The 21,269-nt window shown below is 38.8% G+C and overlaps 2 protein-coding genes across 2 annotated transcripts in view; one reads left to right on the top strand and one right to left on the bottom strand.

The window, feature by feature from the left end:
• LOC141467546 (netrin-4-like) overlaps nucleotides 1–1,678 on the top strand; it is a 48,713-nt gene extending 47,035 nt beyond the window's left edge. The window contains exon 10 of the mRNA XM_074152147.1: nucleotides 1,542–1,678. Coding sequence (XP_074008248.1) covers nucleotides 1,542–1,678 — 137 coding nt within the window. The remainder of the gene's footprint in view (nucleotides 1–1,541) is intronic.
• A 9,721-nt stretch (nucleotides 1,679–11,399) lies between these two features.
• CHCHD4 (coiled-coil-helix-coiled-coil-helix domain containing 4) lies at nucleotides 11,400–21,172 on the bottom strand. Its single transcript, XM_074152233.1, has 3 exons — nucleotides 20,987–21,172; nucleotides 18,919–19,017; nucleotides 11,400–12,791 (listed from the first exon to the last, which is right to left on the bottom strand). Exons 1-3 carry the CDS (start codon nucleotides 21,006–21,008, stop codon nucleotides 12,496–12,498), a joined length of 417 nt encoding a protein of 138 aa, XP_074008334.1. The 5' UTR covers nucleotides 21,009–21,172; the 3' UTR covers nucleotides 11,400–12,495.
• Between the last annotated feature and the right edge of the window lie 97 nt (nucleotides 21,173–21,269).

Genomic DNA, 21,269 nt, shown 5'->3' with positions numbered 1-21,269 from the left:
ACATACGAGAGACAGCTGTTTTAGGAAAAGCTGTGTCAAATCAAACTTAGTATGAATTTTTCTTGTGATGGCAAAATGACCTGTACTGTCTCAGAAACAAATTTCATCTTCCACTATCTCTATCGAGTGAAAGACTGCATACTGAATTTGCATTGAAATGTAATATAGACCCTGAGCCCTCTTTTTTGGGGTAGTTCTTGAATTTGCATAAAATTTTTGGCTTAATGTAGTCCAAATGAATAAGGTGTTTTCCTTTACTTAAATTCCAGTGGCACAGTTGTGCATAATTAAGTACTTACCAGCGCTCCCTGTGAAACTGTGGGAGCCCTGACATGAATAAAACATATTGCTTAAATACGATGACAGTACATCTGATCCAACACATATTTGAAAAGGGAAAATATCACACTTTTTTCTCCTTTGTACTTCTCTAGCTTTACGTTGCACCTCTTTAGAAACATAAGGCTGAAGACATATGGCTCAGAAATTTAGATACTAGAGATATAGATATTGTGCCACTGCCTCTTGATAGAAACTAAAGCGATGGAGAGGTCCCAATCACTGCAGTTCTGCAGATTTCAACATATTGCTTGACTGAACCCCTGACCCGAGACCAGAGTATGCCCTGACTCATGGTGGAAACCTTACTTTTACTTTCTTGGGGCTTTTACACCCACCTTTGCTCTCCTTTCTATACAAGCATTAACAGTTGCTTCCCAGCATACAACTTTCAAGAACGAGGGCATAGTGGCAGGAGGGAACAAAGGCAATAAGTAGCAGCCATCAGATCCCTGCAGATCCCTGTGCAGAACCTCACACCTAACTTGCCATGGGTGTGCCTCTGTTTCTCTAAATTCTGATCAATGAGGGGATTTTACTTACTACAGTGAATATAACACAAAGATTGCTTATACACCTAAGGCAGTGACGTGATTATTAGTAGCACTTGTTTCTTGTCTCCATGTGTAATTACCCACTTTTTTGATCACAGACCTCTTTTTTGAGGCTCTGCTACCTGTATCTTAAGGTTATAATCTAGGCAATCTGTCTTTCTATTTTATTTTCATATATCATACCAGCTTCCATATCTGTTCAGACTGAATTCTACTACTCATCATACCTACACAAGCCAGGGGTAATGCTACTGAAGCACATGGAGTTACAATGACTTAAAAGGAAAGTCAGATAGGTCAGACTCAAACCTGGTCTTCTGCACACGGAGGTGTTGAATTTGTAAGTGGTAAGGCCCCTGGAGCTAAATCAATTTGTAGTTGTAATTCCTGAGCATAATCATATGACAGCATTGAACCTGTGTGCTCAGGAGTCTGCATTGACAATATACACGTGAAAGTATGTTTACACAAAAGATGGTACATGCGTTAATTGGATGAAGCTGGCTAAGATGCTGTATGCCAGATGCTTATGAAATAGGGAAAATCTGCATTTAGTTCTGTTTGTTTTGGTTTTTTTCCTATTTATTGACTGAAGTTTTGTCTTTTCTTTCTTTTTTTTTTTTTTTTTTTTTTTTTTTTAAAAACTAGGTACTGACTATCTTATAGCAGGCCAGGAGGACTCTAGGACCAGCAAACTCCTTGTGAACATGAACAGCCTCGTGAAACCCTGGAAAGCACATCTGGGAAAACAAGTATCAGATATTCTTCGAACTGGGTGCAAATAATTTCTGCTCCAGAAGTTACAGTGCCAAACTTTGCCTTTTAGAAACACTGCAGCGAAAGATGTAGTTAGTTCATGCGTTCCCATTCAACAAGCTCCTAGCTGAAGTGATGAAAGCAGAGTTACCATCCTTTCTCCTTTCACGTGCTTAGACAGGAAACTCAGAACACGACTACTTTTTTCAAAAAGTGCACAGCCTTATCATACAAAATTAGCTAGTGCAGCATACATAGGTTGCAAGTCAGTTCTTCATTTGAGCCTGTTTCCACACAGCCAGAGAATCATTTTACAAGGCAAAACTAAAGATATGGATTAGTGTTTCCATACTTCAGGTCAGAGCCTGATAGTAATACGTATAAGCTGCTTACATAATGCATTCATTACTTGGGTGTAGTTCTCTTTAGAAGTGACCACTAACAGGCAGCAATTTATTTCAGCTTTACAAGTGGCTTAACACTACAGAAGCACGTCAAATAATACTTATTTAAAAGAGCTCAGATTGATTTAACATCAGACTGCAATTATGCCAGTATAACAGGTTGCTTTCTAGAAGGCAATATTATCACACTGCTGAACAGAACAAACTAACGTGACTTATCTTGGGACAAGGTCGTTTATAGATGAATATTGCTATCATCAGTGCTTAGCGCTGCGGTCTGCTGCAGAAAGCACCTCGACTAAAACTTGATTCCAAATCCATTTCTCTTCTTCACAGTGAGGGTGACAGAGCACTGGAACAGGCTGCCCAGGGAGGCTGTGGAGTCCCCTTCTTTGGAGATTTTCAAGACCCGCCTGGATACAGTCCTGAGTAACATGCTCTGACATGCTCTGGGCAATCCTGCTTCAGCAGGGGAGTTGGACTAGATGATCTTTATGGTCCCTTCCAACTCTAAAAATTCAGTGAAATTCAGTGAAATTTGTTCTCAAAGGTCATTTTGCTCTTTGCTGTAGTATTTAGTCTGTAACACCACAAAGGTTTCACAGCGACTACCGCTAAAAAAGCCTTAAGCTAGGAAAGAGCCAAGACGTGTGAGGAACTAGTAACTGCTGAAGTTGAGACTGTAACATTACAAAAGCTACAAGGCAGAAGCAGGAGGTAAATGAAATGGCTGGACTGTGTATCAAATGAGGTAGATATAGTTACTGTGAGAGGAACCTGGCTATTCAAACTGTGCTCGAGACCACTGGCATTTGATTGCACTTCGCACTTTCGTTCTGCTTTATTTCCTCTCAGTCACACTTCAGGTTAGGACACTGAAGCTCGGCTTCTTTACCATTGTGATGGGGATTATTTTTCCCTCCACAGAAGTATAGGAGTGGTAACATCTGCACTCTAGGTAAAAACAGTTCGGTTCTGCAAAAGCATTCTTTCTAAATCAGTTTTACCCTATCCTGTAGTAATTAAGGGGTAGCTACTCAAGTCATTCCCTAATGCAGTATTTTGAGGAAATTGTAGTTTAAGACCTGTGTCCCCTGTTTAAGGGCTCACAATCAAATGAAGCTGGTTGGAGCACATTCTCTCATCAAGTAAAGCAGAAATTATAATGAGTCAGTCTATTCTTTCAGGGGGTTACAGAGAAGAAGCATGCACATATGCTACTTTTGCGTCTTTCTATTGCATGTCTGTAATTTTTTTAATGCTCTCAGGAAAAAAGGAGATATCTTCATTTAGCACTGTCTGACTGGCACATGGAGTATCTAGAAAAACCTAATACTAATGCAGAAGGATGGAAGTCCTGTCTACAGCTTAGGCCATCAGTTTATTCTGTTTATTGCTGGGAATCTGAAAAACCAGCTTCTTTCATTCCATTTGTTGCTGTTTTCCTTTTAGTTTCATATTGGTTGAACAGCAGAAAAAGCTTCAGCTCATTTGGAAATTGATGACAGGCAGATATTTAAAAAAAAAAAGTTCCACTTTTCTCCCAGCAGTGCATAAACAGTATTTATTCCTCCTCCCTTTCCAGAGTCTCCCCTCCTCCAATGCTAGTGTTTTCCCTCTTCATTATTTATTTGTTGTTACCTAAAGTGGTATCCAACAATGTGGCATCTCCAACAAGCCATTTAATTAATGCAATAAAACACCTTTAAACCAAGAAATTTGGCTTAATTTGAAATGTCAGCTTACAGAAATTAAGAACGTAGCAATTGCTTTCTTTACTGTCTCCAGAAATCATTTCACAACAAAAAGATTGACTAGTTCTCTTTCAAATATCAATAAAGATGTGTATGTGAATTTACAGTCTGTTCTCAAAGAGCCTCTCAGAATAAATGAAAATCAAGTGTAGATTTAGAGCTAAGCTAAGGAACACTCTTCAACACAGACCATTTTGCCTGCAGGGGATCTTACTTAATGATGATCATACTCCACTTGGCTTTACAGTCAGTATCATATTAAAGCAAACTCACATATTCCATTTTTTCTGCCAGACTGGTGATTTTGTGGGGAGGGTAAACATCTGCATAGTTCCTTTCTGTGGGTGAAAGTTATTTTTTAACACGGTCATTTACAAGCATTTCTAGCTACCGCTAGTAGCAATATGATTTGGAACAAGAATATTCATACGCTGGTGTGTTCTCTTGGGGCCTACTGCAATACAGCGATTAATGACTACCAAATGCAAGCACTGATGTATGCAAACAAGATATCTGAAATATGTAATATATTGATGACTATGTCAAAAGTAGGTGATACGTACACACACTTTTGAGAAAAGCATATTTGGGGGAACCCAAAAAAATTCAGTTAATTTCCTCGCCTCCTTCTAATCTCCCATTCTTTTCAAATCTCTAATTTACTTGCAGGTACCCGTATAGCTGAGTCTACTTCATTCCCTCCATTAGTTGGAAACACTGCACATTTTGTTCCAACTACTAGCTGTTGTTTAATGGTTTTGCTCTATAGAGTGGCAGGTATTCCATAAGCGTGGAATTTAATTGAAAGTGAAAAATAAGAGCATATTAGGGTGAGTCAACACTGCAAATTGACTTTTTACTGGTATCACTACTTCTGCTAATCAGGTATCTCTTGAGTTCACAGAGAAGAAAAATAAAAGAATAAAGTTCTAACTCACACTGAGCTACCATGTGCAATCTCTTTGTTCTGCAGTGCTGCAATCCAGGTAGTCTCTCTGAAAATAAGTATCTAAATAGAAGTGAACTGCATAGATCAAGTTAGAACAGCTATTGATTAAAGAAGAGATGAGAAAGTTTAAATTGATCACCATGAGACTTTGGAAAGGAAAAGAGTTATTTAACTACCATAGAAGGTATTCCTGTACTAAAAAAGGATTGTTTTGTAGGCCTGTGTACAATATCACATACCTTGTGATCCCCTCTGTGACTGTGCGTCTTCGGTGGCACAGTAATACAAAGAATATTAACATGGAAAAAAGGATGCAATTGTCCTATACAGAAGTGGCTGGACAGCTTTTTAGTACATCTAACATGGGATCAGTCTTTAAAATAGCCACATGAACAGCCCTACAGCACCCAAATAGACAAGGCGTCTCATAAGCAGTAGCAACCACATAGCAAACAGTAGCAATGACATATCACTTGGAAATCCTATATAAAGATGAAATAAAAGCCTTTACCCACAAGAAAAGAAGTCTGGAAAGCTGTAGAAAATTTGTAATAGGGCAGGTGATAACTTGAAGCAAAAGAACATGCAACTTTCCAGATAGCAGCAAACTCGGGATGCTGGAGGTCATAGTAGCTCTCTAACAGCTGTAGCAGGTGTATCCAGGAATACATGGTCATCCTGGCAATGCAAACCCTTAAAGCATCAAACTAGTTCATTAAATGGCCATTGTGAATGCTGAGCCCTAACTCCAATATACCAACGTGTTGCTACTAACACTTCTCCAGCTTCTGCTCTTGGCAGGCAGCTAAGAAGGAAAATGTACCCATGCACAACCTTTGTGCACTGCTCTTCTGAGAGGCTCACTGCTATAAAGAATGTTTTCTCTGTAGCATTTATCATGTCTCATAATTTTTCCATGCAGCTTGATATAAGCTTTCTTTGAATTGATAACATTCACGTGATGTGCTCCCTGAAGTCCCCAAAACCTGGAAAAGTTACTGTGTTATTTGTTATGTGTTGTAGCACTTTTTTTTTTTGTACTTAAAACTTCAATTAAAAATACTCAGACGTTTATATTGATGTGAGGCTTGGGATCTATTTTTAAAAGTTTAAACCATGCAATCCCCAAACAACATGCACATTAATTCTTTTTAAATTAATAAACCACAAACACTGCAAACATCAGGCTCTTGCTTCGATAGTGTTAGCACAGAGTCAGGCAAATGGAGCCATTTAGCTCATAAGGGAACCATGATACACATCATTTTTCTACTGAGCAACTTGCCAAAAAAAAATAATAATGTACATTTGGTATGAGAACATGTACAGATAAGAAACAAAACAGGAACAGTTAATTTATGTAAATGGCATGTTAATTCGACTGATCAAAACTCAATCCTGCAAAATCTTACATGTAGGTACTTGCCGGAGCTTAATTCCCAAAAGAAATACACAAAGTTTTACTGGTTTGAGGTCTAATGATGTCTAAAAAAATACTTAACACATCCTAAAGCAGCTTCTTTACAGAGAGTTGATTTGTGGGATGCAAGGCGTGAAAACAGAAATGCACGACAGGCAGGTGGAAGATGCCTTACCTATAAATGCTCAGCACTCAGGTAGACAAAGTCTGTTCATGTAGGTCTCCATACTTAAAATCAAGGCAGAGTATTACAGAGACTTACCTTTGCCACTCTACATTAGAGTTGCACTTACTCTTGCGGGTCCTGTACAAGTTTTTACCTTACCTGTAGACTTGTACTCAGAAAACTGTACCTCTAAGACCCAAGTCTTCATTCTTCACATTAACGACAGGATAAACATTGCCATCATGCTTTTGTCTTGCAGCTGAGAAACACTATAACGTAACACTTTCAAATACACAAGTCTGAGTCTTAAAAGTGACTTTAGATCCAGGAGACTGTCCCTACATATTGGTACTAGATAGTAGCTTTATGTCAGGTATAGTGCTTTCATGACAAGCACCACAGGCCAACATGGGACAGTAACAAGTTCTGCTAGCCCAGACTGTCAGTCCCTCCGCTCTTCTGCATTTGAAAAATTGCCAGTCTACCTCTGAAAATATTAACTCAATTTATAACATGGCCTTTATGAGAAAAATCACAAGTTAACAACTGTTAACTGCGCAGTAACACCCATCAATAACATTACGCACCCCCAGTACAAAACCATAATGGTATCAACTGCACTAATTCTAAATCAGCAGCTTCGCACACAGCATGGGAAATGCTAACTACAAGCATGGCATCCGACCAAATTCTGCCAACCTTTGCGTGTTCCATGCAGGGCCAAATTGGAAGAAAATCAGCCGGATCCAACCTAGTTCATTAGTTTAGGTTCTTCATGTTGCAAAGAGAAAGGAGAGATAGGAACAGTTATGTATTACATTTAATAATATTCCAGTGTTTTCGCAATCTTTGGCCTATTTCTTGGCCTCTGTAGTATAATGATACATCAATATTTGAGAAAGAAATAAGCTGCTGCTTCTTCCATGTTCAGCTACAGATTTGTAAGTCTTGAACTAGAACTCTACTCATCTTACCCTATGCAGTCAGAACTAGCCTACAGTGACAAAGATTAAAAAAAAAAAAAAAAAGAAAGCCTAATTTCTTACTGTTTCAGGCCTTGATAACCTCATGCTCTAGCTCTGAATTCACCACCAAATTACTCAGTTTGATAGTTTAAATAACTTCACTTTTTAAATAATCATTGCTGCAGTTCTCCACTCTTCCTCTACTGGGCAGATCTTCTCTCATGTTCTCAGTGTCACTAACAAAACATCAGCTGCACAGGGGTTAAAAGCAGTTGAAAAACAACTGCAGACAAGCTGGTGCTGTTCAACAAAATGAAGTCATATCCAATGAATAGAGCCGATTAAGAATAAATGACAAACTGCTGGTAGTTTCTCTACACTGTCCCACACTAACACTGCTAGAATTTTAATGAGAAGTAAAACAAAAGTCTAAGAAGCCTATAATATCCCTTTTTCTTCCCCAGGAATAAGAAAGTAGGTTCTACCTATTTAGGTAACAACTTTCCTCAAAGAGATTCATTGACGCGTGATCAGATAAGTGCCTTAGACATTACTGTAAGGTTTAACAAGGACATTCTCAATAAGAACTGCATAGGATATAGATCTTGTTTCCAACATAGCCCTGCCAGATCACCAGATCTAAGAATCCCTAGAATAAACCGCAAGATAAACATCTCCCTCTAGACACCGTTGTGTACATCATTCCCGTTTCAGGGACGAAGGGGAAAAAAAAAAAGAAATGTCATTTTCACACCTGAAGTAAGGTCGTATCTCTAGGAAAGTTACTAAACACAAGTTAAAGTTCGGTCTTTGAAATGCAGGTAGGCTGTACTGCAGAGAAAAGCAGAAAAAAATTAATGAGCAACTTTTAAACACATTCTGAACATGCAATTTTATCTAACTTTAACCTTTTTTAAGTAGTTCAATTATATTTTAGAATATATTTTATGTTAAAACTATCACCTATAAGAGACAAGTTTTATAGGCAATCTTTATTCCCATCAGGACACGTGACACACGTTCCACTGATTCAAGTTTAAGTTGATTGCAGGAACAACCTCATCTTAACAAGCAAGTTATGACAAGTTATATATGAATTTATGGCCTGCATCATGGAGGGGTTCCAGCCAGTTGGTAACAGTCCTACCCAGCATTCAAAACTATGGCTTGTGTCACCACTGCATGAACTCCAGAATTACAAGGGCATGCAACAACCGAAGAAGAATGATTAAAACTGGAAAACTGAAGTATTACATAGTAATACTGTTCAAGGCAGTATTTTAGGAGCAATGATAAAAGTCTATAGGACAAGTACAAGTAAAATCACCTCTTTTAATTTGAAAAAGTAAATGGATAAAATCCAACTGGGATTATATCGACATATAACTGTTCAGACTGAGTAATTTGTACTAAAAACATATTCTATAACATCTAGAAGTGCTTCATGCCTTGTTAGCAGTTCCTTTTAATAAACATTTAATCACATCCAGCACGTCAGTTTCTATAAGACAGAGATCAACTAAAAGGCATAGAATTAAATATAGAGCAATTATTTCATAATGAAAGCTTTCCCTCTCCCCACCAGTGGCTGCTTTTCACTTGACGTACAAAAGCACCTGATACAGCACGCGTAAGATCATTACAAAATGACTCCATGCGAGCACTCCCAAGAACATTTGAACCTACTACTCCCCCTGAGAGAATCAGTAGCTCTCTGATGGCAGATTAAGAACCAAGACATTATTTATGCAGAAAATAAGAAACGCATTAGAACAAGGCAGCAATATGCAGCTCTAAGTTTTGTACCCAGACAATAAAAATAAAACTTATCATCTGCTTATTTCACAAGCTTGCCACATATTGCTAGGGATCATTTTATCATCTTTATTACATACTAAAATAACCACTGATTGATCTTAGATTTAAAAATGGAAGCATGCAACTTTAAGAGGAAAATCACGTCAACAAAGCAATGCTGGGAAACGTACTAGAAAGGAGTTGCATTATCTATACCTAGACAACTGCATTAGTTTACATAGCAAAAAACCCACAAAACTCCACAGTTTATTTTTCCCCTGTTCATCTGAGTTAAAAACAAGTCTACTAGTAGAGATGGAAAAGAAATCTCCACGTAAATTCTGTAATACTATCAAGGGATATATAATGGTCAAGACAGGCAACTTGACCCTAAAAGTGCATCATCAAAACCAGCTTCAGAGCCCACACTTGACACAAATGTTCAAGCTTCTCTTTCTTGACTTTCACGGGTCCAAGGAAGTGGCAATACATATTTACTGTGATCCACCTTCTAATTTCTAATCTTTCACTGAAGCCCAAGCTTTACTACATGGTTGTCCAAACTTAAAATCCAGAAGGAAGCCTGGCTGCATTTTACTTCTCTTAATGCAGCAAAATACAAATTCCATGGCAGGAAACGTACTCTTAAGAACCAAACCAGAAAAAAGGAGGGACTGGACTCTGTGTCTCAATATATAGCCCTAGTTCCCTGCCAAGCAAGTCTTAATTACTATTTTAAGTTTTCAATGGGGTTGGGGGGGGGGGGGGAATCAGTCAAAAATAGAACAGGCTGGCACTCACAGCAGGAACAGAAGCAAGGTGAGGGGTAAAAAAAAATAATAAAAAAAAAAAAGTGTAGTTGAGGAGAATGAGAGAGACTTGATATTTTTTTAGTCCAAGTTACATCACTTCCACTTTTAAGGGATTATCCAGAATGCAAATGCAGTGAAGTGATGACAGTTAACGCTAGTTTCTAATTTGACATGTATAGAAGAATAAAGTGGTAATTTCCACAAAGACCTCTTTAGGATTAGAGATATGACTTCCTTTCTCAGAACACCTCAAACACATTACACAGTGTTTTTCAGTTTCTGATATAAGGCCCTTACACGTATTCCATATTTATACTGGGTGTAGCACAAGATGTTACCAAGTCACAGCTGAGTCAGAAAGAAGCAACTCCATCCTAATCACCTTCAAATATGTTGGATTATATGCTGCAAGGTCCTCTGTCAGTATTAGGTTCAGGTCCCTGCTGTAGGACCAGGATTCTTGCCTTTTATGTTTTAGTGCACAGAGGCTATAAATGCTGTTCCAGAGGATAAATCCAAAACCTGTGGCAACGTGGGAAAGAAAAGCACACCAGAAAAAAAAAAATAGGAGGCAAACTGTTCTTGGAACAGAGCATCTCTTCAGAAACAGCTCTTGCTTCTTCACAAATAATGCATTGGATTTCCATTTGAACAACCAAAAGCTTGGGTGCATGAGATTTATTTTTTTGTATTTGGTGCCCAGTGTTTATCTGATTGCCTAAGATTTCATTTTCATGGTCCAATTGCCTAAGTGCCAAGGTTTATCACTGCTGCTTTTGTGCCCATTTACTCAGGCTAACTTGGCACTTGTCTTCCTACACCTGAAAGAGTCACACTGAGAAACTCTGTCACACTTTGTTTCTTTTAAAAGCAAAGAGATGCTGAGAGTACCTGCCATCCACACTCTCACAACTGAGTAGTTTTCAGTCACTTAATGGCCTACAACTTTTTTGAGGATCCAACAGCTGTTCTGAAATATAGACAGCTCAAACACACTGTAAAATTTAACAGAAATTCCCCTCAAACACTCAGAAGCATCATCGCTAAACACTGAAATAACTTACGCAAACAACGAGGTACCAAAATGTTATATGGAAGCAATGTTGCTGAGCGCTCAGGACTGCTGCCAACAGAGACAGGCAAGTGTTTAAATAATTACTAGACTTACTGGACTACATTATAACCACTGCAACCTTTTATGCTTTGGTTAAGTTAACCAACACATAAGGAGAGGAAAAAAAAACAAACACCCACAGCCCTGCAATGAACAGTTACTGAAGCCACAGGTACAATTTGTTTTGCAATGCAGTTCCCACAACCTACATTTTGTTAGGAAAGAAAAAGGTGTAGCATTCCCTTACCCATAGGTATTAAACTATAGTGAATTACTATTAAATTATTTGCACTTCTAAAGTAATTTTCAAATATTTAAATAGCTGTTCAGGTCCTCTGTAGTGCTGGTTAATGATCCAGAGTCTATTGTAGCTGCTGAAAATGTTTTACATTTTTAATGCCTTCCTGCCTGGGGAGAAAAGAATGGGACACGAATAAAAATTTGACAAGCTGGAGCAACCGATCTTCACAACCAACAAACCAATTCAAAGTCTGTTTACAATACGGAAGAATCTCTCAAATCCAAGCAGTGTTAACAAAAAAACACACCACACAGAAGTAGGAGTTTTCAGTGAAGATAAAAAGTATTTCCTTTTTAATATGCACTTAAGTCACAGTATCTGTTTTGAGATCATTACACCAGGTAACATTTTCGTTGTATTCTCAAAGTACTTTACAAGAGCCTGTCTAGACACTGAAGGAGCAGGTACTAACTAAAGGAACCCAAAACCTGTGGTTTCAGAGGAAAAATAAAGCCAGTGACCAACATTCTCTCCATTCACCTTTATCAATGGTTGTACAACACACCGTATTTTTAAAAATGCAAAAGCTGTCACAGTAAGTAAATGAAACCAAAGGTGAAACACACGTCAACATTTTCTGCATTCTTTTAATGCAACATTATGGTTGCATTTTACTACCAGCATCTAAGAAGACCATTTGAAATTATTTCACAAAGTCTAGATTTAGGCCATTATTAATGTCCTGTATCACTCTGGCAAAAGAAATTCTTTAAGGAAAAACAATCATTTAATGCAATTTCTATTAAAAGAACAGAATACATTAAAAAAGACCAGCTATTGATCAGAACATACTGAAATGAAGACAGACCTGGTGTACTAGTGGAATTGTAGTTGAAAACTATGTATATTTAAAGACATTATTCAAGTCAAAACTCAAGGAGAACTTGAGGGTAAAAACCAGCTGTTAAAGTATTAACTATGTCTGGTAGAAGGTTACACAATACATACACGTACTCATTCTTTTCGCAGTATTTATTTGCAAGGCTGTAGCACTGAGATTTCTCCTTCAGCAATAAATTATTCACTATCATACAGTGTATAGAACAATGGTGAAACGTTTCTTGACAACTCAAACATTTCTTGACAACTCAAAAGACAGACATACTGCAAAAGTCCATGTCTCTGAAAATGAAAAATGGAGACAACAGCCTCCTTGCATCTTCATTAGCTAGATCCCTTCTCCTCTTTGGCAGCAGAAGCCTCCATAGAAGTAGCTTCCAAATCTTTGCTCAACTTCTCTTTTTCTTCATTTTCATCCTCTTGAGGGTAAAGATCTGGGTATTTTTGCATGCATTCCTGCATTGCACGGAATTGGTCCACACAGTCTGATCCCTTTATTTCTTCTGTGCTATAGTGGAAACAAGAAAAGGCTGCCTTGAACTGTTCCCCACAGGGACCACTAGCCATTCCACCCAGGCATGGGCAATTCCAATTGATATCTCCATTGGGCAATATCAATCCTGAACGAACAAGAGAGAAGAAAAATTAAGCACTCTTTCCAAAAATTGACTTCATTCAGTGAAAGCTGCTAGGTTGCAGGTGTAAGCTGAAGTATTAACAATGTCATATTAGTTCTGCAGCTTCAAGGGTGCTAAACACCTTTCACTTCCTAGCCAGTCTCTTTCTACCTCTGATCTGTATGATCTCTTACTGGGCACAAGTAAGATTAGTTCTATATCCATGCCCAAATTAAGTCTTCCTCCCTGGACTAGACTGCTGATAATATTCTAAGAAAGTGCAAAACAGATCAAAGTTAAGTCAATCCACTTGCCAGGCTCTGTCAAGAGAGAATAAGCCTTAAAAGCATGTCATGTAAGTCATTAGAATTTAATTCCAGTATTAAGAACATATTCTTTTAAATCAAGTTGGATGAATGCATATTTCTTCTTGTTTTAAATGAACTCTGGAATACTGATCTACAATTTTGTCCCTTAAATTTGAACTGGAAAACCAGAATTACGAAAATGAAAATCAATTTATTTCTACGACACAGATTAAGTCAGGTGCCACAGAACAGAAGCAATAGCGAGAGCGTGCCAGTCTGTCTGGTTCCCAGAAATCAAACTGTGCTTTAGATCACAGCTGAGTTAGGTTTCCTTTTAGACTCTAAAGAAACTGGAACAGCTGTAAATTTCTGCTCTGGAACAGTTAAAGTCATCACAGAAATACTTCAGTGATGGAATAGCAAGGTGGGGATTTAAATGAGCATATGTTCTTTGAGACATCAACTGATGTGTATAATGAAGTTCAAGCAGCAAGCCAGAGAACTCATTTCCTCTAAGTTTTAGAAAACCTTTTAAACAGGTATAGAAATGTAACATAATAGACTTGTTTATATGGGCTTCTAGAGTCTCTAATACATTCCTCTAAAGCAATAAATCTCCATTCCCTTTCTCTATTTTGCAAGAACATACATGTAGTTATATTAATCTACAAAGAACAAGATAAACACTATGCTGTGATCCAAAGTGGTTTCTTCTCCACTTTAACAGATTGCTCTCCTCCTCTCTAGTAGACTTCTCTAACTTCATCTCCAGATTGAGTTTCTGCAGAAGCTAAACTTCAGGTTTATGCACATGCTGTTAAGTACTTTCCCTTCAGAAGCAGGTATGAAACTACAATTGTCAGAGAATAAAGTTGCATTAATTCCAATCTGAACATGAAATTGTATTTAGGGCCTGATGTAACTTGATGTTACTTAAAATACTCCCACAGAATTCAGTAAGCCTACTTATGGTCTTTGTCCCATGGGATCATGAAGTTCCAGGTGTACATTTCACTCCCACTCGCAACTCCACAGACACTAGGCCACAATATCATGCATCTTACGTACTGGTACAACAAAAGCAGCTCAGCCATGTTTATTGCTATATTAAAAGGAATGAAAGGAAAATTTTACTCTGATTTGCAATTCATCAACAATGTGCTCTAACTCAGTCAATGCAGTTCAGCAGAAAATTGGTCAGACAAATCTCAGTATTGATCAGTCTCATTTTCGTCACAGAAAGTAATGGTCTCCTTAGCATGACATTAGTTGACATTTTAGTCAACTAGTCAATTAGTTGACATTAGTTGACATGATTTAGTTGACATTACTGTCAACTACAGTAATACTGTCATTTTTCATAGATCATGCTTTATTCAGCAAGATAGATTTGTACAATATCTGTAATAATCACTGCACTGAGAAGATACACCTAGCACAGTGCATCATGTCATCTCTAGCTGCCTGGAGGAAAAGCAGAACTTCTGAGACAAGGAAATGGATGGCTGGTGCCAGATTCCTTATTTCCAGGATTAACATAAAGCAGAAAGATGTTGATCATACAGTGTAGAAGAAATATGGCTTGCTTTGTAAACTAGATATTGAACTCCTATATTCCTCTTCACTAACATCAACCAGTCATTTTAAACAGTCATTTTTCTAATACTTCAAAAAGAATAAATAACTGAAGAGCTCCAAAATGTTCCTGAAGACAAAACTACTTGTAAAACAATTCTCTTAAATTGTTCCTTTTAGAACCAGAACTGCACTGTAAGCATGCACATTTTAACAACAATCTAAGAGTTATCCCATAAACAATACATTCTTGTGTATCACATGAGCATTGATTCGCACCTATTTGATCACTGAAATAGCATCAGTTTTGGATGTTATTTGCACAGAAACCATGCTTTAAAAAACAAACTAAACCCAAGCATTTTCTTACCAATAATTACCGCAGAATGCACACTTCAATGATTAAGTGTATCAGCTAGTTTAGAACACAAAACTGGAACAGATTTCATCTATCACTTGCCCTGAATCATAAGTCTGCACTAGACAGGATCACTATTTTCAATTAAAATTAAATTAAAACTTCTTTCAAATGCGGCTTGAACTTCACTGATCCAGTGGTTCATAATCTACTTAAGCTTACGCTTGGGGAAGAAAAAAACAACCCTGTTTACGTCATAGTAGATCAAGGTTTGCGTTAGCAATTAACTGCTGACATCGCACAACCTAATCTCTCTTAGCTCATGGGATCTGTTAGTACCACGGCTGAAGGCAGACCCATCTGCATTTATGTCACGACTTGTCTTTGTACTTGCTGTAATGAAGTCCCACTGTTCTGAGAAAAGTTTCTTCCCTAATATATGACAAATATTCCAATAAAAAGTTCATCTGCCAGTGATTCACAACGTAAGACGACAGACAAGGAAGCAGGATTGAAAGGAACATCATCAGTCATAAAAACAGTCCTGTACATCTGATCATTCATCGAGTTCTTTCTTAAAAGCACTGGGGTTTTTGCTTCATCAGACCTTTGTGGAAACCATTTCAAAACTGTCTCTAAAATAAGATGTCTGGAACAAGTTTGGAGAAACAGAGAAGGGAGAGGACAGCAACCACCTGTGTTTGAGGTGCAATTCCATAAGCAATTTTAGGCAACTCTGCTATCACAGCTGTAATGCTAATAAAAATGACTTTTTTATTTGTCTAAAACTCACCAGTGCCTTCTTCATATAAGCCTAATAAAATAAGAAATTATTCTGATGGGAGCAAAGATCTCAATGAAAACTAGAAATCTTTCATATTTGAATTCTTTCACCTGCAACACATAAGACCAGAAACAAGCTTTACAGTGAGAATACTATTTCAAAAATGCTGCAAATGAATTCTTCATTTGTTTCCATCAGCCACAGATGTTAAAAGGCACAGTGAACTTTGAGATACACTGCAATACGAAATGCTAACTTGAACCTAACCCTGGTTTGTCTGCCTTCCCATTTCACGTGGCTTCATTTCTTTCAATGTTTTTGGCTTAAAGTGAGCCATTAACATTTTGCCTACCAAAATCTCATAACTAATAGAGAACTAACTAAATAAGTAAATCTTGTAACTGATAGAAATAATACTACTACACAACTTTATTTTCTCAAGGGAAACAGAGCACAAGTTTTCCCAAGTGATCTAGTGACTAAAGTAGACAGCTCAAAGACTACTGTCTGTTAATGCCTCAAACAAAATAAGAACTACCCAAAAATTCCAAACTACATGTTTAAGTATGAAAAAGGCCCCAACAAAAAAAAAAACAAAAAAAAAACCCTCAAATAAAATTTTCAGCTGCATTAGAAAATAATAAAAATTACGGTATATCTATAGATTAAGTCTATTCTTTCCCAGATATGACTGTTCTGTGTACAGCACAGCAGAAAAGATGAAAAGAGTCACTATAGTGAATTATACCACAGAAGTTGAACACTGGAAATCAAGACTTCTATTCAAAGTAGAAGCTAAATTAGAAAAGTCTGCATGTTACTTTATGTACAGCAAAGCCCTTTCCAATTTTCTTTTAAATAAAAACCACATGAGCCAGAGCTTCTGCACTTTAACATATTCTAAAACATTTTGCCCATATGTCTTTCCTGCCCTTAAATTTCACTCATATTAGATGCAGCTACATTCTGTGATATGTCAATTGTTTCCCTGTTTTGATCTGGTGCATTGTAGCCTGAGACCATTCACGTGATTTTTCAGAGAACTCTTAAAACATGGTAGTAACTTATCTACCACATGCTCAGACGAAAAAAAAAATAAATCCCCACACCAAAAAAAAACCCAACTCAAAGTTATTAACAGTATTTAAACAGTTTACAGAGTTTCTCATTTTAAGTCACACAGACACACATTTTCAGTGTAAGGTGTCCCTGATGTAACTAGCTTCTAGCTTTCTCTCTTTTCTTCCCTGCTCTATAGTTTTGGAAGCAAGTGATCCAACATGCCGTAAATACAGGATTGCTAGAAAAAACAACCCACCAGATGTTCACTTAACAGTTCAGTGAAGCATAAAATCTCCAAGGGTTTTCATGTTCTCCAGATGTGAGATCTAGAAAAAGTATCTCACTGCTTTATTTTGCAAGCAGTCTCCAGTTTTTCGGACAAGCAGAAAGCCACAGGCCACAGAAAAGGAACGGGTAACTTAATTCAATCATCTGATCCTTAGAGGCTGTTAACTTGTCCCTTAATAGACCAATAAAAAAATTTAAAATTTGCCTGAGACAGGAATTAACAACTCTGATTTTGTTTCACTCCCACATAGCATATTCATGGGAGCAAATACTCTTAAAAATGAGCTTTCCTCAGACACTATTTTCAACCTAAGGATGAATACTTTATATGAATCATTTGTAGGTTCCATCCTGGTCAAAGCAGTAACACCTATGAGTGCCACAGATTTCACTGCCTGTAGGCATCTCTATCTGAAATCTTTAGGGACTGATGCACCATCCCCACGTGAAAATGATGACAAATCCCAAAGCATAGGCTGTTCCCACCAAATAGGCAGTTTAGGTATTGGGTGTTAGCCAGCAAAACAACCTACCTGAAAATATGAGGTAGAACTCCTGATAGATACTAAACTGCCGTTGTTAATTTCATTTTCAGAAAGGTGTTTATGTCATTGTTCTCATTTGGGTCATTATAAAACTGAACAGACTCATCACTGCTGACGAGCAAAACATTCAGAAACATCTACTGCCTACATCCAGTTGTGATGAATCCAAGATAGGCAGCTAAATGAAAAGTCATTTCAACACAAATCCATGTATGAAAAAAGTTATTTTAATGACATAGGAAGATACGGTTCAAATTAAACTACATACTACATCAGCTAACAAAGCCACCCTGTCTGCACCAGCTGCTAAACTGTGCCTAAATACTGCCCTCTAAAGGTCACAGAGACACTTGCAGAAATTATTAATGGAGCAAAATTCTTAATCATGGGAGGAAGATTATCTCATTTACCTATTAGAAATAACCTAAAATATGCTCTGTGCAGATTATTACAAGTCTTCACCTCAGAAATATTCTGCTCTCTTAAATCTCCATTTGCAGGTTAGATCTACTTCACATAAGAACTGAAAACTTTAACTTACATCTTTTCAAGGCAAGATGGTTATAGTTGAAAACTGAGTAATTTGAACTTACCTGTCACGTGCCACTGAAAAATATTACTACTTGTTATTGATTATACTGCTACTAGTATAGTACAGGACTAGTCAGATATAACTTATATTAAATTGGATATTCAGAGATCACCAAATTAGGCAATTTCAACTGCACACGTGCAGGTGAGCAACTCGTATCAGTGACAGCGGTATGTAACTCACTTCAGCTTCTCTGAACTTTGCACTTTGTCCTTTAAAACAGTGAACCATAATTTTCACCAGTTAAGCTCTAACTTTGTTAATAAAAGAAAGGAAGAAAGAGGTTTGGTTTTTTTTTTCTCCTGGATATCTCTGGCTACTAACCAAAACTATAAGCCATCAACTGATGTATTTGAACAGGGCACTTTGTAGAAAAAAAAAAAAAAACACTGTAAGGAAAATTGTAATTTGTGATGTCCTAATTTGGAAGTCAAAACTGCTAAGAGTTTGAGTGTTTATTTACTGAATAACCACCTGCCGTCCATCTTTAAAAATGAAAAATTTGATCCTATTTCATACAAAGTTTGTTTTTTGTTCTTCTTGGTTTTCTTAAGATTGTTAGAATATGATGTATGTGATGTATCACTCCTTACTTCCATTATTCTGCTTACTACTGACCTTGCTCTTCATAAGGGTCATCCGGGTCATCTGCAACCAGCTCAGCACTGCTTGGTGTCTCATGGTCCTCCTTGGTCGCAAATATAATTCTGTCTTTTCCTACCATAGAGGAGACAACAAGCAAAAGTTCAGAGAAAACTGAGACAGAAGGAATCACTTACAAAGCTGGTAAACACCACAAGGCAATGAGATATTCAACACGATGCATTAATGTTAATAGTGAATTAATTCTGTTGTACCTATCAGTCACCTTCAATTAGAACAGTTGTGTGTTCAGAGAAACACATACTCAACTGAAATTTTATTCTTCTCAAATTCCAGTATTCAGAGCAACATACTGTAATGGCTGCAGATCACAGTACAGTTCATTGAACTGTGAAGTTAAAAAGCTGTTTCAAAACAAGCTTGAACTACTCCATTGCCAGAATAACCTAGATGAAGGGGTTAGGGAAAAAAAAAAAAAAAAAAGGAACAGTACTCTCCATTAAAGACTGGTGTAATATTTTATGATAATTATCTGAACTAAATACTGAAGAGCACCTTAACAGCGTAGAACCAACTATATTGAAAGGCCCTGTGAACATTACTACGGATAGAAAAACACCACAGCATGCTTCCTGCTCTTGTGCCACTCTTGATTTAACAAAGAGGTTCTGCAGCAGGGTGGGGAGGCTTAGCTGGAAACCTGAGTACAGTTTTGCAACAACTCTAAACCTACAAAAAACATGCTAAGGCAGACACAAGCAGAGAAGAACAGCTGGCTGAAACTCTTCTGAATGTCCAACTCAATATTCAGGGGGGAGGTGGGGGGAAAGGTAAGCTCCCCGAGAACTTCCTTTCATTCTCTAAATTCATGAAGCTCACTACAGTGACTCGGCATTATTAGAAATTAGTATCTTCTTGCCCCTCAGCGTGACCTCAACCAGCAGGTATTCAGTAACTCCCCTTTACTTTGCTCATAACCAATATGCAGTTAAACACATCTGAGAAACAGATAAATCTAAACCCTTTTAAAAAGGGAAACAGCTTTCTGTCAACTCTGCATTGTAATCCAGCAAATTTTACAATGTAGAATGCCCAGTTCTTTCTTATATAAAAGAAACTAGAAATGCATGAACTCTAATGCCCATCACTGTAATTTTGTGGGATGCCATAAGACAACTTACAGATCTTGCAAAGATGCAAGATGATGTTAAAATAAGTAAGTTAAGAACGTGACTACCTCAATACAGTTTATAATCAGCATTCAGTGTGCCAAAATTTGTAACTTCAAAATGGCATTTAGAGCTACAAAGTAGTTTTTTTTTCCAGTTTGAAACTTTATATTTGGTCACTTTACATTCCTTCAAGGGCGGGGGTAATATATCCCCCAGGATATGAAGTGGTCAAGCCTCATAAATATCACACCCCGTACAATATAACACCTTGTACAGATACAGAAACAAAGCTCGCACTCTACTCCCCTGTCCATCTACGGTCTTTTCCTTAAACAGGGAAAAAAACCCACAAAAAACCAAAAAACAAAACAACAAATCACCACCTCTGGCCACTTCAGCTAAGCTAGCAGAAATTTAACCCCTACGGGAGGATGCCATTCCGCTCAGCGGCAGGGAGCCCGCCGGCACGCCTCGGCCACCCCGCAGCCAAGCCCGGCCCGCCACACTTCGAGCCCCGAGGCGCACACACGCCCAGCTCCGGCCGTGCCGTGGGGACGCTCCAGCCCCGGGCTGCGTGCTGGCACTGTGTCCTCCTCCCCCCCCCCCCCCTCCCCAACAGCGCAGGCCGGTCCCACAGGCGGTGGAGGCCCTCCGCGCCCTCCCCCGCCTCAGGCCAACCGCCCCGCCGCGGCTTCCCGCCTACCGTGAGGAGAAATGTCGGCGGAGAGAGGCGAGGCGGCTCTCTCCCCCCGCCGCCACACGCGGGCGGCTTTCCCGCCTCTTTTCCCCTCAGGCTGCGCCTTCCCTTCGTGGGCTGAGATGATGGGGCAGCCGCCCCGCCTCACCCCCGCCCCCCGGCCGCCTCACGGCGAGCCCGCCCGGCATGACATTGGGAGGACACCGCGGCGCACCTTCTTGCCTGCAGTAGGACATGGCGGAGCCGTCCGGTGCCTTCCCCCGCAAGCGTTCTCGCAGACCGACCCCGCCGTCGCCGCCGCTCCCTCCGCTCGTCCTCTGCCCCCTCCGCAGCAGCGGGACAGCGGCGCGCTGCTCCACGCTATGACCTCCCACCTCCGGAAGCGCCTTCCCTGCCCGCCGGCGGCGGCGGCTGACGCACCTCCTGCCGGAGGCGGCCCGAGGGAGGGAGCAGCCAGCCCTCTCTCGGGCCCGGCTTCAGCGCCGGACTACATCTCC

This window comes from Numenius arquata, chromosome 8 (assembly GCF_964106895.1).
Source record: "Numenius arquata chromosome 8, bNumArq3.hap1.1, whole genome shotgun sequence".
NCBI classification, from domain to species: domain Eukaryota; kingdom Metazoa; phylum Chordata; class Aves; order Charadriiformes; family Scolopacidae; genus Numenius; species Numenius arquata.
The sequence above is the reverse complement of the archived record's forward strand: the minus strand, read 5'-3'. Positions and strand labels throughout refer to the sequence as shown.